Source organism: Bubalus kerabau, chromosome 1, assembly GCF_029407905.1.
Source record: "Bubalus kerabau isolate K-KA32 ecotype Philippines breed swamp buffalo chromosome 1, PCC_UOA_SB_1v2, whole genome shotgun sequence".
NCBI classification, from domain to species: Eukaryota; Metazoa; Chordata; class Mammalia; order Artiodactyla; family Bovidae; genus Bubalus; species Bubalus kerabau.
In genome coordinates, this window is record NC_073624.1 from 4,099,845 (window position 1) to 4,114,981 (window position 15,137).

Sequence of the window (15,137 nt, forward strand, 5' to 3'; positions counted from 1 at the left end):
CAAGAGTCTGCTTCCATCTCATTCCACACTGGTCCCTCCAGGATGCCAGGGGACCCAGGCACTCCTGCCACGTGCCACAGCGCTGCTCTGAACGTTGGAGTAGTTTCTCTTTATTCAAAGCAGACGCAGCCTTCTGGGAAAATAGTGTGATATGAGACCTTCTGGAACCTGACACAGCTGATACTGGGTGCTGACAGGAATTGCTTTGCAAGAATAATGGGAGGCTTTTCTGTCCATCAGGTGCCCAGCCTGGAGCATGATATAAAATGTGAAAAATTAGGCTCGTGTGTAATATAGAGAACCGTCTATAACCGAATGTCTCGCAAAGGAGTAAGAAAAGGAAATGCAGAGCTAAAAGGACGCCTGGCTTCAGGAGGACGTTCACGTGGCTTGACAGTGACGACAGTTACCATCACCATCGTTGCCTCTAAGGACGTTCGATGATAAGGTCTCCTACAGGCACGCAGAACTTCACGGGTGCAAAGCCCTTCTGCCCCCATCTCCTCCAGGCTCCTCACTGCCACTGGGAAGCCAGGCAGCTGAGCAGGGATTCCTGGCTCCACTTTGCAGATGCAGAAACTGAGGCTTGGCAGGTGGCAGTGACTCAGGCAGCTGGCTCCCACCAAGGTGAAGTTCAGAGCCGGCTCTCTGAATCAGACAGGACCCGGACTCCCTTCCCTTTCCCGCTCTGCTTTTCTACCCCACAGCTGGGGACCTCACCACCTCTCCTCTGCCCTTTCCATGCCCCTCGGCCCTCCGTCTGGAAGATCTGATTGGCCAGCTTGGGTCATGTGCTCACCTGAGAGCCAATTGACAGGAGGAGGCTTGGCTCTGTTCACCAATGGCACCTCTCATCCTAACTCTATCAGGAGCGTGGGGAAGGCCCTTTCCCAGAATGACCCATCACTGCGTCTTCCCACCCCACTCCACCCAGTCCTCAGAAGGAAGAGGCTCCCAGAAACCCGCCTCTCCCAGGGCCTGAGCTCAGAACTTCCCGGCTTCTGCAGCCTTGCCCTGAAAGCTGCAGATGGGAATCAGAACCCATGTAGCCCTTCCATTCCCCCCACCTCCTTAACTGCACTGAAGCGTCCATTCCTGTGATCAGACTCCAGGCACCCTCCCCTTCCCTGCCCAGACCCCAGTTCACAGGCGCCGAGCGCTGCTCAGATGTCCCCTCACCCTCCTCATCCCTGGACCTGACTCCAGGACAGCCCAGCCCGACACTGTTTCTTCCCCTTTCCACCAAGATGTGATGGGCTGGTCCAGGCCTGGCTGGCTTTAGTGGACAAGTGCCCCAAATGAGTGGCCTCACAAAGGCTGGGAGTTGGACATGTTCGAGTTACCAGACACCAGCCACACTGCAATCCCACTGTGGGGCTGAAAGCGTGGCCAGTGCCAGGGTTCCAGCCGCTGAGATGACCTGGGGCACGAATGGGATGCCTAAGAAGATGGGGTGAAGCCTGGGAGGAAATGTACGTGGAGACCAAGGGCACGGATGCTGACTCCTGCAGGCGCAAGCGGGCATGGAGGTGTAGGCTGCCCTCGGGCCACTGTCCACACCGAAGGTGGTGCCAGGATCCCCATAAATCCAGTCTGTCCACGTCTCTTCTGACACAGGCTTTTAGAGAGCAATGAAGTTTGGAATCTGATACTGAATCTGAATCCCTTCTCTGTCTCTAAAAAGCTGTGTGACTTCGGGCGGTTGAGTTGCTCTCTCTGAGCCCAATTCTGTTGTTTAATTGTTGTTCTAGTTCAGTTGCTAAGTCGTGTCCCACTGTTTTGCGACCCCATGAATTGTAGCCCACCAGGCTCCTCTGTCCATGGGATTTCCCAGGCAAGAGTACTGGAGTGGTAGCCACTCCTTTCTCCAGGGGATCTTGCTGACCCAGGGATCAAGCCTGGGTCTCCTGCATTGGCAAGTGGATTCTTGACTGCTGAGCCACCAGGGAAGCCCTGAGCCCAGTTTGCTTGTCTCTAAATCAGGCACAATCGCACCCACGTGGGTGGGTTTCCAGGAGGAATAAATGAAGCACAGGCTGCTGAGTGCAGGGGGATTCAGTGCATCTGGTGGTCTCTCCTTCCCACGAAAGAGAAGCCTCATCTCCCCCGGCGGCTTCTAGAGGGGATCAGAAAGCCCACGAGGGACACCACCAGCAGAGCTCCGTGACGCGCCTGCTGGGCCGAGCTTGGGGCGCGGAGGGTGCTCGAGCCATGCTTCCTGGTCACGGAGGGGTGGCAAGCTGTCAGAAATGATGTGGGTTGGAGGCTTTCCCAATACACAGGCTGGGCCCCACCCCGGAGCCTTGGGAGGCAGGAGGGTTTTGAGAAGGTCTTGAGGAATATTTGAAAGCCCTTGGCTACACAGGACTGCCTCTCTTAAAAGATTCCCATGCACACAGCATCAGGAGGCTCACAAAGCTGTTTAATTTCCCACCTATGATACAGGATGGAGGCAGGGTGCAGAAAACCCAGTGACTGCTTGGTGAACATACTGGAGCTGCACACAAGCCTAGCAGGCTGTGGCTTCACCGGGATGTTCTGTTTGCACACAACTGTAATTGACCTTTGAAGGGCTCCCCGGGGCACTGCGGCCTGCTGCTTCTGGGCAGAAGTTATCATACCTGCTCTTCTTTGGTAACCTTCTTTAGAATTTCATATACAAAACTTGATTGGCAAAAAAAAAGTACCAAATGTCAAAATTTCATAAAACCAGGGCAAGAACTGGTCTTCTCTTGCCATTTGGACTTAGCTGCCCCTTGAAAAATGTTTTTTTTCCCCTCTTGGTCATTTAGCAACGCCCAGCCCCGAGATGGGAAAAGGGAGCAAAATTTAACCTTTGTGTTAAAAGAGAAGCAAGGTTTTCAACCAAACACTTAAGTCAATGGACTCATTATTTAAACACCAAAAGACAACAGATGGACTTAATTCATCTGGCCTAGCTTAATACATGTCGGCCTAACACTACAAACAGATGCATAAAACCGAGATACGTCTGGGTGGTACAAACGGGGACAGGGCGTCGGCGCAGGGCAATGACTTGGCCCGGAGGCACAGACGTGGCTGCGCTGCGAGCCGGCCCCTCAGAACCAATACTCAGAGACGAAGATGTGGACGTGGACGACGTTCCGGTGCGACACCACACCCCCAACCACGTAGTTCATCTCCAGCTTCAGGACGGCGTGGAACGGGCCCACGATGGGCCGCACCTGGCGCACGACGCCTGGGGAGAGAGCAGAAGGTGTGTGGGGAGTTAGCAGGGACCGAAGCAACGTGGAGACCGGGGACACGATTTCCCTCCGGGAATTTCAGAGCTGCAGGAGCGCTCGGACCTCATCAAGTCCCGCCTGAGCCAGGTGCTTGCATCTCCCTCCAAGTGACCACCCCCGGGCTCTGCCACCATCCTGGGGACGAGTGACAGCGGGCTCACTGCAGCCTGTGCGCTGTGAGCAGCTCGCACTGTGAGGGAGTCCGTGCGCGTGGGCTTTGGAGTCCCTGCCTTAGTCCGTGCCAGCTCCTCTTCTGTGAGCCTGCTTTCCTCCTCTACCACCGTCTATCCAACCAAGAACTTAAGAGTCTAGATAAAGGGCCTGGCATGGAGCAGATGCCCAGAAGACACCCGTCCCCCTCTCTCCTAACCCACTGTGCCCACTTGTGACCCATGGGAGGAAACAAACCATGTGTGAGCCTCTTCCCCCAGTCTCTCACGTTGAGGACCGTCCTGGGGGCCTGGAAACCTTTTATCTGAGCAGAGAAGTCCCAGTTCCCTATGGGACACACTCCTGGGTCCTTCTTTCTCCACACCTCTTTTTTGAAGGGTGACACCTGAACCCTTGCCAGGTGTTCATGGTGAGCAAGAGGCAGCTCGAGTCCACCTTGAGCAGCAGAGATGGGTCAGGGCAATCAGAAGGACAGACGGCACGGGGGAGACAGGTGTCTGTCCGGGGAAGCAGAAGCCTGCCATGTAAAGCTCCTGGGGGGTGGCAGGGAGGTCTGCCTGGACCAGCGCAGGGACCCGGCAAAGGCCATGATGGTGGCCTCCCCAGACGGGGCTCAGAAGGAAGGGCAGATAAGTTCAGCTCAGTCACAGTGGAGGAGGAACAACCCCAAGTGTCCTGTCCCCGCAAGTTCCATGTCTCCAGGCCGGACCCTGACATCGCCGCCTGCCCACGCGGGGCACCCAGCATCTCACGGAGAGAATGCCCCTGCACTCGGGGACCAGACGCTCTCCTCCTGGCTGGACGTGGAGAGCCCAGCACCCTCTCGGGGCCTCAGATTCCTCAGCGAGCAGGTGATGCACGTGAGCCTGTGCGTTGCATGGACTGATCCCGACCCATCCCGCCCCCCAGCTCGGCGTCCACCAAGGTGTGAGCTCGGTGCAGGGCCACCTCCCTGCTGGACGGGCAGACTCACTGCCTCACTTTTGCACGTGTTCACGCATTCCTCAACAGGTACCAGGCGCTGTTCATGGTGATGCTGAGAAAACAAACAGAGCCCTGGTTTCAAAGTCGGTGGGGACCTAGGTGAGTGCCGTGCTCTGACAGAAGTCCGCACGCTGTCCAGCGGGGCTGAGGATGGAGGTGAGGAGGCGGGGGAGTCAGGAAAGGCTTCCTGGAGGAAGTGCCTCTCTCCCTGCAGACCCCCGTGCCTGGCACAGAGCAGGTGCCACCCCTACAGCTGTCGACATTTAGGAGGGACCCTCTTCCATCGCCCCGGCTCTGATACTAGGACTTTCCCAAAGCCGTGTGGCGCAGGGCTGTGCTGCAGCAGCTGGTCATCTGGTCCTGCCATATGACAATTTCCAAGCCCAACGTGACGTCACTGAAGGCGGGGTCAAGAACCACCCATCACTGCAGGGCTGTCTGCAAACAACACCCTGGAGCCTGAGAACCAGCCAGAACGCAGATTGTTTGCTGTGTCCAACTGCTGACTGCAGGCTGGTTTGTACAAACAGCCCTGCCGCTGACTTGGGAAATGTGCACCCAGCGTGGCCCTTCACACCCACGCTGAGATCAGCGAAGGCTCTGGGGAGTCTAAAGGGGCCCAAGGCCTTTTGCACCCGTGGCTGGTTCTCGGTCAAGAACACCAAGTTCATGGTCAGGAAGGGGATTTGGGCAGGCCATCCCCCCTTTCACTCCCTGGGCTTGTGTTTCAAGGGTGAAGAGCCCAGCAGTGGGGTGGAATTCCAGGCTATTCTAAGCAAACAAGGGCTCTAGCTCCGATGAAAGATAAGCAGAAGCTTTGGTGGGCTGTCAGCACCCTTTCTCTGCCCCTGCCTGGCGATGACGTCCCAGCTGTTCTGTCTGAACGCCCACGAACACCATCAGCTCCCGGCTAAAGACAGGGGCTTGTCACCACTCTCGGTTTGCCCATGGCCCCTGTGGCGAGCACAGCCCCAGACTCTCCAGTCCCTCAGCACCCTCACCAGCATGACCGTCTCCTCTCCCCGGGCTGGAGACCGCCACTGGAGCCCACCAGCCTCAGTGGCCTTGGTTACCTGCACCCATCCCTGGGGCAGTGTTCAGAGGGGCTCAGGGGGCTTGAAGGAAAGAGGTGAGAGGCTCAGTGAGCCTGAGAGCTAGTTTAGGACAGAGAGCAACGAGGTGGAGGGAACACTTCCGCAAGCTATGATCAGACACGTATTTATTTCCATATATTATCATTATACTGTGTGTGTGTGTGCACGCACGCTAAGTTGCTTCAGTCGTCTCCGACTCTTTGCGACCCTATGGACTGTAGCCCTTTCAATATCATATAGTTAATATATGATATATAAATATATGGGCTTCCCAGGTGGGGCAAGGAGTAAGGAACCCACCTGCCAATGCAGGAGATGCAAAAAGACATGGGTTCAATCCCTGGGTTGGGAAGATGCTCTGGAGGAGGGCGTGGCAGCCCACTCCAGTATTCTTGCCTGGAGAATCCCATGGACAGAGGAGCCTGGTGGGCTGCAGTCCATACAGTTGCAAAGAGTCAGACATGACTGAAGTGACTTAGCACACACGCAGCACACACACATATAAATATATATAGTTTAATTACTATAAATACAAAGTATATATTGCTGTTGCTGTTAGTTGCTCAATCGTGTCTGACTCTTGGCGACCCCATGGACTGTAGCCCACCAGGCTCCTCTGTCCATGGATTTCTCCAGGCAAGAATACTGCAGTGAGTAGCCATTCCCTTCTCCACTGGATCTTCTCGACCCAGGGATCGAATCTGGGTCTCCTGCATCGCAGGCAGATTCTTTACTGTCTAAGCCACAAGGGAAGCCCTTTTAGGACACAAGGTTTGAGTCCAGCTGACCTCAGTCAGCCGCATGATCCCAGGTTGGTTACTGGAATTTTGAGTCCCCACTTCCTCCTCTGTGAAACAGGGATTAAACGGCCATCTTCAGAGTCAAAAACAAAACCACCCCAAGGCCGTGTGCTGCTTCCCCCTCAGAAACAAGCGCTGGACCCCACAAAGCTCCACAGCATTCCAGCGTGATATGAACTTCAGTGCGAGTAGGACTGGATTCCTCCATGATTGAAAAATAGAGCAAATGCTGGACATTTTTATTAGACTGCCTTAAACATTGACGAGAAAGGAAAGCTCTGGATGTATAGAAAATATATTTAAATCTCAATATGTACTGTTAGGGCACTTTATGAGGTTTAGTTTCTATGATGCCTAAAGACCAGAACGTCACGCTGTTGGCTAAATGTTCCGACTGTGAGCAGCTAAGAGGCCAAACAGAACACTAAAGGAAGCTAAGAGCTGCTTTAGAGAAGAAGGGCGTTGAGAAGGGGAAGAGGGAGCAGAAGGCTGAACTTCAGATGTAGGTCACACTCAGGGCCTGGACTGTCTCAGGATCTTTGCATTTAACAAGAGAACGACTGAGGTGGAAGGCACAGGCATCTGCAAGGGTTAAACAAGGCATTGTGGGAGTGACACAGCAGGTGAGCAGGGGGTCAGCCGCCCTGGCCTTCTCCTGTGACCTGGGGTCCACATCCCAGGCCACACCCACTCTGTGGATCTGACCACTTCTTCAGCCTAGCCACACTTCCTGGGGGCCTGATTTCAGTGAACATGCTCCCTTCATTCCCAGGTTAGTTCAAGCTTGACATCCACCTCCTGGTCCTCACCTTCAATGAACCTGGACTTTCTCCTGATATCACTTCTTTCTTCACAGCTTTCCCACCCATCCATCCACCCACCATCCATTCATCATTCATCTACACATCCATTCACTCGTCATCCATCCATCCATCCAGTAGAGGCCATTCTGCACAAGGGAAGTTTAAGGAAGATTCTACAGAGGAGCTGACTTCAAATTGGATTTTAAATACTAAGCAGGGGGCTTCCCTGGTGGTCCAGTGCTTAGAATCTGCCTCACAATCCAAGAGACACTGGTTTGATCCCTGGTCGGGGAGGATCCCACATGCCATGGAGCGAGTAAGCTCCATGGAGCCATGGAGCATGTGCCACAGATACTGCAGCCTGACTGCCTACAGCCTGTGCTCCACGAGAGAAGCCACAGCAGTGAGAAGCCCAGCGCAGCCAAAAAATAAATGAGTTTAAAATAAAAACGACTAAGTAGGAGCCAACGAGGCAAGTAAAGTGAAGGTGTCAGGAGCTCAGTGGTGTCCGACTCTTTGCGACCCCCATGGACTACAGCCAGGCTCCTCTGTCCGTGGAATTCTCGTCAAGAATACTGGAGTGGGTTGCCATTTCCTTCCCCAGGGGATCTTCCCAATCCAGGGATCGAACCCAGGTATTCCACACTGCAGGCAGATTCTTTATCATCTGAGCCACCAGGGAGGCCCAAGATAGGTAGGACCTGTGCAAAGGCCCCAAGTGTGAAGGTTTCAGTCAGTTCTGGGAACAGAGTTAATCTTGGGGAAAGACAGACAGAGGAGGGTAAGGTGGTGGTAAAGGGCTTCTTCAGGGACCTCACACCTTGTCAGGCTCACAGAACTGGGAACCCAGAGCAGTAGTCTCCTGGTTTCCTCACCACCACTGATTCTAGACCACTGTTCTTTCAGAACCACCACCAACCTTCCGGGTGCAGGGAAACAAAAGAGGGAACTAGACAAACCCTTGCTGCCCAAATGTGGCATCACAGACATTAGAAACTGAACCTCCACCAGGGGTCCAGCTGCATCCGTCACTTGCTTCTACAGATGTGTGGCTGGCATCCACTCTGCGCCAGGTGCTGGGGACCAGCTAGACCACCTGCATCCTCTCTCATGAAGCCTTGCCAGCCCCACTCTGCGTCACCTGGTACCTGGTCTCCCTCGAGGGAACCCTCACAGTCGACTCCCCCTGCAGACGCAGGGTCTACATCATGTTCATCTCTGTCCACCGTCCCCAGCGCAGGGCCTGGGGCAGGACACAGTGGGAGCACCGTTACAATTATCCAGTGGGATGAAGGCAGAGGAAGAGAGAGAAAAGAGAAGAAGGAGCGAGGGGAGGGAAGAGGGACCCTACTCCTTGAGGGCCCCTCAAACCTTTGTCCTGAAGGGAAGGGGCCACCGAAGGCTCTGAGCGGGAGCAGCTTTATGTGCAAAGACCATTCCTGCAGCAAAATGCAGGAGAGAGGGAAAGTCTCTTTCCAGCATGCCTGCCTTGCCCATCTTTCCTGCCGGGGTGTTTACCTCCCTAACTTTCAAGAGCTCCAGAAAAAAAAAAAAAAAAAAGGCCACGATGCCGAGTTCAACTGTGTTAATCTTCCAAATCCTCATCTTTGGCATTTCTGCTTCGGGTCCCAGACACTGCTGGTATTCCTCGGCGTGTCTGTGCCTCTGAAAGATATAATTAAGTCTTTTTTTTTTTCCTTTGAAAAATGCAGGTCCCCTCGGGCACTTCACCTTCATGTCTCATCTCTGCTTTGTAAATTGCAGCCGATGTGCCAGGAGCCCGAACACAGAGCCCAAGCGTCCAGCAGGAGACATCCATCGCCTCCTGGGGACTGTGGTCTGGATTCCGGGCCCCTGCAGCCATCCCCAGGCTTCTGCCACTTGACTGGGGTCGCAACTGATCATCCACAGATTGTCTGAAAGGAGGAGGATCATCCACGAGGGCCTCTGCACGAGACACCGGTCTGCGGAGACCTGGAATCACAGCCTGGCATTCCTCTGCTGCGTCCTCACCGAGCAGCCCTGTGACCTTGTACGAGACACTGTCTTTCTGAAGTTCAGCCTCCGACTCAGAAGTCCTGCGATTCTAACGGACTAAGTGTAATGGCGTGAACAGGGCTGTTGAAGAGCATCTTAGCAAAAACGACGATCCATCCAGAGACGGCATGGTACCTCATGCCAGTGGAAATGAACTGTGCTTTTCAAAAGACAGAGCTTCAAGTTAAAATAAAGGCAGAGGGAAGAAAGTCAGCATCAGATGAGAATAAGACGCTACCTGAAATCAGGGTACGGAGTCATTGGTCTTCTCGGTTGTCAGGGTCTCCCCACCGCCATGTGAGGCCAGAGGTCAAGGGCACAGACTTTCTTTTCCGGTCAATCTTTTTAAAATTTAATTAATTAATGTTTAGTTGCGCTGGGTCTTCGTCACCGCAAGCAGGATTTCTCTAGTTGAAACGAGCAGGGGCTATTCTTCGTTGTGGCGGCCTCTCTTGCTGCAAAGCACAGGGTCTGGGTGCAAGGGCTTCAGTAATTGTGGGCACATAGGCTTAGCTGCTCTGTGGCCTGTGGGGCCTTCCAGGACCAGGGATCAAACCCGCATCCCCTGCACTGGCAGGCGGACTCTTATCCGTTGCGCCACCAGGGAGGTCCTCCTGGTCACTCTCCTATCTCTGGTTCTTGGAACATAGTAGGTCCTGGGTCCTACTACAGACCTGCCACATAGGAGGCCCGCAATAAGTGAATTGCTAAATGAACGCATGAACTAGAGACCGAAGCAGTAAGCACAGTTTATAAAGTAGAAAGTTATCATCCGGAGAAACAAAAGTGGCGGGAAGGAATGGGTGATAGCCATAGGTCGCTGGGTTTTCAGGTGTGGCCCATGTGGAAGCAGAAAGGCAACAGGTTAGAACCAGGCCTCCCTGTCTGGCCCTGGCGGCTGCCACACAGAGCCATGAGCTGGGGGGAGGTGACGAGTCCACCTGGTCAGACAAGGTGCCAGGACCGAGAACCTTGGAGCTCAGAGGAGACCCACGTGGTTTCACCAAACACTAACACAGCGGGAGACTGGGAGAAAAGCAAACCATCACCCGGATCTCAGCACATTTTCCTAGATAGGGATAACTCCAGGCCAGGATGAGCAGCACAGAGCAAAGGCAAAGAGAAAAACGCAAGAACAGGAAGAAATATGGTCCGTACGTCTAACATCCAAAGCTATAGTGGTGATGGGCCAGGAAGGAGGTCCACAGCGGGGCAGGAGATGGGAACGGACGGGCCCCCACGTCCACTGTTCCTTCCCGTGGTCCCCACAGTCCTCGGGGGGAAGGACCATCACCTCCCTCCCACTGGGGAGGAGCTCAGGGCTCTGTGGGCTAACGTCCCAGATCACAGGGCTCTCAGGGCACAGCGCCACCCAGACAGGACGGACCCTGAGCTTAGTTCTCTCCACCCGACCGCACCTGCCCTGATGTGGTGTGGAGGAAACTTCCAGAATGTACTGCCCTTGGCTGAGTCATCCATACAGGGCAAAAACGGCAGAGAGGAACTACAGGGCAATCATATCGGTCATGGGCGGTGAAGGAACGGAGCTCCCCAATCTCTGTCTTCTGTTCTTGCCTGAAAAACACCCAGTAAGAGCTTGGAAGGTGGAGGACAGGGGTCTCAGTTGCAGATTTAAAGTCTGCCTTAGCAGAACCAGCCTCCCGACTTCTCGGCTCTCATAAACACACTTCCTCCGGGTCTCTCACAACCAAACCTGAGGGTCTACGTGGGGAAGCATCAGGGAACCGGAGCCAACCCCTGGGGGCCCGCCTCTCCCTCGGGCAGAGAGAGGAAAAGAAACGTCAGCTCCGCACGAAGCCTTCCAGGCTCCTTCCTGGATGCAGGAACCAGCATTTCCAGGGGCACATGGTGGGTATGAAGACACCCCCGTCCACCATCTCCTCCCCCAACATCTCAGCCACACACGCTGGGGCCTCATGGTTCCAGGAGGAGCAACGGGGGCTCTGGGGGTGAAATGAGTTCTGAACCAGAAACAGCAAACCTGCCCCCGAAGCCAGACCCTGGGCCGTTGCCCTTCCACCAAGCTGCCTGGCCTCACCGGAGGGAGAGACAGCCTGGGCAGTTTTCCAGAAGGGATTTGCTGTCTGATGCACCTGCTATTACCCGGTTGGCCCAGGATGCAAAGGTGATGGGAAGGGCGAGAGACCTCCCCTCTTTCTCTGTGAGTCTTCCCACCTGGATCAGCCCCACCCACCTACCTGATGGGGCCCCGTCCCCATCGCTAGACCCAAACTCATCAGCCCCCTTGCATGTCTCCAGGTGCCCCCAGATGAGAAATCTCAAGGCTGGGACAGACCTCAAAGAGGAGGACTCTGCCTGGTTCAAGGTCACACAGGATGGTCGTGGCAGCAGAAACCCCACATCCAGCCCCACCAGGCTGTGTGCAGGCCTCAGTCATGCCGCCCGAGCCTGGAAGCCCCTCTGAGCCTCAAGTGTCCTCAGCTGGAGAAGGGCCATCTCCCACAGGGGTAAGCGACACAGCTGTCGTTCAATCGCCCAGTCGTGTCCGACACTGTGCAACCCCATGAACTGCAGCCCACCAGACTCCTCTGTCCATGGGGATTCTCCAGGCAAGAATGATGGAGTGGGATGCCATTTCCTCCTCCAGAGGATCTTCCCTACCCACGGATTGAACCCTTGTCTCCTGCATTGGCAGGGGGATTCTTGACTACTGAGCCATCAGGGAAACCCAAGGGACACAGGACGTGTGGCCCACATGCTGGGAGTGTCCAGCACACAGCGGTGCCCTCGCTGTTGAGATGACTGTGACCGTCGAGGACCCGGCACTCGGAGTTCTCAGCCATAAGCACAGATGGAACGTTCCGTCCGGGAACACCCGACTCTGAGGCCGCGGGAAGTGCGCTCGGTGACAGTGGCTGATGGTGGGTGTCTGGGTCCTCTGTGTAGTTACGGTTGTCAGGTGAGGCCGTCGGAAGATCTGTATCATCATCAGACTCTTCCCCCCCCCCCTCAATTTCACACAACATGCCTCTGCTGCTGTTTGGCTAAAAACATTTCATTTTCTTAAAAAGAAATAATAATTTATGAACATGCCGGTGATCTCAAAGGCTTTTCAGAAGGTGCATAACAGCAGCGGTAAGAGCATCACAAATCATTCTGGACGCAGCCGATCTGCAGGAGAACTCAGGAGACGCTGAGAGCCCACTCTGGGCTCATTTAACCCCCTGGTGACTCTGTACGTGAGCAGGCAAGTGTGACCCTGCAGCCTGCTGGGCACCGGGCCTGGGAACCTCCTAGTGGGCACACTGTGTGCACCCACGTGTGTGTGCATGCAAGGCTGTGCAAGAAAGAGAGACAAATAGGGTGATGGGGGGCATGGCACAGATGAACCCCTTGTAGGCTCTTGCCTCCAGAAATTTACAACCGGTGGAAGAGGAAGTCAAGCAAAAACTCACAATGGGGACTTCCCTGGTGGTCCAGTGGCTAAGATTCTGCGCTCCCAACACAGGGGGCCCAGGTTCAATCCCTGGTCAGGGAACTACATCCCGCATGCTCACTAGCGCTCACATGATGCAACTAAGACCCAGTGCAGCCAAATTAAATAAATAAATATTAAAAAAAAAAACAACTCACAATGCCGTGACCACACCGCCCCTCCCCGCCAACTGGCACCAGCATTTCTCCATTCGCACGCACAGCAGACCTTCTGGAAGGAGTCCCCCTGTGGTGCCTCCAGGGCTCCCACCCTGATGTGTCTCCCCTTGACCCCACTCCACTGAGAATGGCCTGGTCAAGGTCGCCATCAGCTAGGGCGATACTGAATCCAGTGGTGAATCCTTTGTCCTCATGGTTCCAAAGAGGAAAAGGAGTACGTCAAGGCTGTATATTGTCACCCTGCTTATTTAACTTATATGCAGAGTACATCATGAGAAACGCTGGGCTGGAAGAAGCACAAGCTGTAATCAAGATTGCCAGGAGAAATATCAATAACCTCAGATGTGCAGATGACACCACCCTTATGGCAGAAAGTGAAGAGGAACTAAAAAGCCTCTTAATGAAAGTGAAAGTGGAGAGTGAAAAAGTTGGCTTAAAGCTCAACATTCAGAAAACTAAGATCATGGCATCTGGTCCCATCACTTCATGGGAAATAGATGGGGGACCAATGGAAACAGTGTCAGACTTTATTTTTGGGGGGGTCCAAAATCACTGCAGATGGTGACTGCAGCCATGAAATTAAGAGACGCTTACTCCTTGGAAGGAAAGTTATGACCAACCTAGACAGCATATTAAAAAGCAGAGACATTACTTTGCCAACAAAGGTCCATCTAGTCAAGGCTATGGTTTTTCCAGTGGTCATGTATGGATGTGAGAGTTGGACTGTGAAGAAAGCTGAGCACCGAAGAATTGATGCTTTTGAACTGTGGTGCTGGAGAAGACTCTTGAGAATCCCTTGGACTGCAAGGAGATCCAACCAGTCCATTCTGAAGGAGATCAGCCCCGGGATTTCTTTGGAAGGAATGATGCTAAAGCTGAAACTCCAGTACTTTGGCCACCTCACGCAAAGAGTTGACTCATTGGAAAAGGCTCTGATGCTGGGAGGGATTGGGGGCAGGAGGAGAAGGGGACGACAGAGGATGCTCAGTTCCTCCATGAGCGTGTCTGGTCTCCGGGCTCCAGCCGCCATCCACCCACGATCACCTCCCAGACTTACTCTACCCCTGCGTGGCCAAGGGTGTCCCACAAGGCCCACAGTCTTAATGCCGAAGGGAACATGCGACCTCCCCAGAGCTGCCATGTCACAATTTCCCCCAGCTCACCTGCTGACAACCCCAGTCTGCTTGTTCTTTAGGTCAAGACCCATGCATTCATCTTTGTCTCACACCCAACTGGTCAGCAAAACTTGGCACTACCCCCTGATGTATCCAGAATCTGTCTGCTGCCCACCCTTCCTGCCGGGGCCACACGGTCAAAGCCACGGTCACCTCCAGCCTGGATCACAGGTCTTTTGAAAGGTTTTGCAAGAAAGTGAAAGTCACTCAGTTATGTTCGACTCTTTGTGACCCCATGGACTTTTCCAGGTCAGAATACTGGAGTGGGTAGCCTTTCCCTTCTCCAGGGGATCTTCCCAACCCAGGGATCGAACCCAGGTTTCTCGCATTGTGGATTCTTTACCAGCTGAGCCACAAGGGAAGCCCAAGAATACTGGAGTGAGTAGCCTATCCCTTCTCCAGTGGATCTTCCCGACCCAGGAATCAAACCGGGGTCTCCTGCATTGCAGGCGGATTCTTTACCAGCTGAGCTATGAGGGAAGCCCACAGAGCAAGCCACAATATCCAGAGGCTAAGACTCTGCACTTCCAAAGCAGGGGGCCCGGGTTTGATCCCTGGTCATGGAACTAGATCCCCAGGCTCACCCAGGCGCCCAGACGGAGCGTCTCCCACCTCAACCCAAAACCTTCCTATGGCTCCCACCTCACTTGGCAGTAAAGCCCAAGCCATTGTGGTGGCCTCAAGACCCTGCCTCATGGGCCCCTGCAAGTCGAACATGCCAGGCTTGCCTCTGCCTCAGGGCCTTTGCACCTGCCATCCCCACTGCCTGGAGCTCCCCCTCCAGATCTCCGCACGGCTCATCTCCTCAGCTCCCCGGGTCCTTAGACGAACGTCTCCCACCACCAGACGCACAGTGGCTGCCCGCTCCCCTCTCCTCCCCCGCCCTCTGCACAGCACTCACACTGCCTGACAATGCGGATGTTATACTTGTCTCCTGCCTGCCCCTAACCCCGGAAGAAAACGTGTGCATGGCTAGGATTCACATCTGTCTCTCTTGGTGGCTGATGCATCCCTAGAGCAGAGCCTGCTCCCTTGGGACACACACATTATTTGCTAGAAGAATGAAGACCAGAGTCCTCTAAGAAGCTCGGCCCTGGGGCTTTGGGAGCACAAAGCAGCAAGCCACACACTCTGCCTGTGGGGGTTGGGGCGTGGAGGGCATGTGAGAGGA

General features: G+C 54.4%; 1 protein-coding gene and 1 non-coding gene across 2 annotated transcripts in view; one reads left to right on the forward strand and one right to left on the reverse strand.

Moving 5' to 3' along the window:
* Nucleotides 1-1,951: 1,951 nt before the first annotated feature.
* FBLN1 (fibulin 1) overlaps nucleotides 1,952-15,137 on the reverse strand; it is an 84,383-nt gene continuing 71,197 nt past the window's right edge. Inside the window, exon 17 of the mRNA XM_055563017.1 lies at nucleotides 1,952-3,220. Coding sequence (XP_055418992.1) covers nucleotides 3,081-3,220 — 140 coding nt within the window. The 3' untranslated portion in view covers nucleotides 1,952-3,080. The remainder of the gene's footprint in view (nucleotides 3,221-15,137) is intronic.
* On the forward strand, nucleotides 12,603-12,675 carry TRNAG-CCC (transfer RNA glycine (anticodon CCC)). Its single transcript has one exon. It is a non-coding gene; the product is annotated as a tRNA-Gly (tRNA).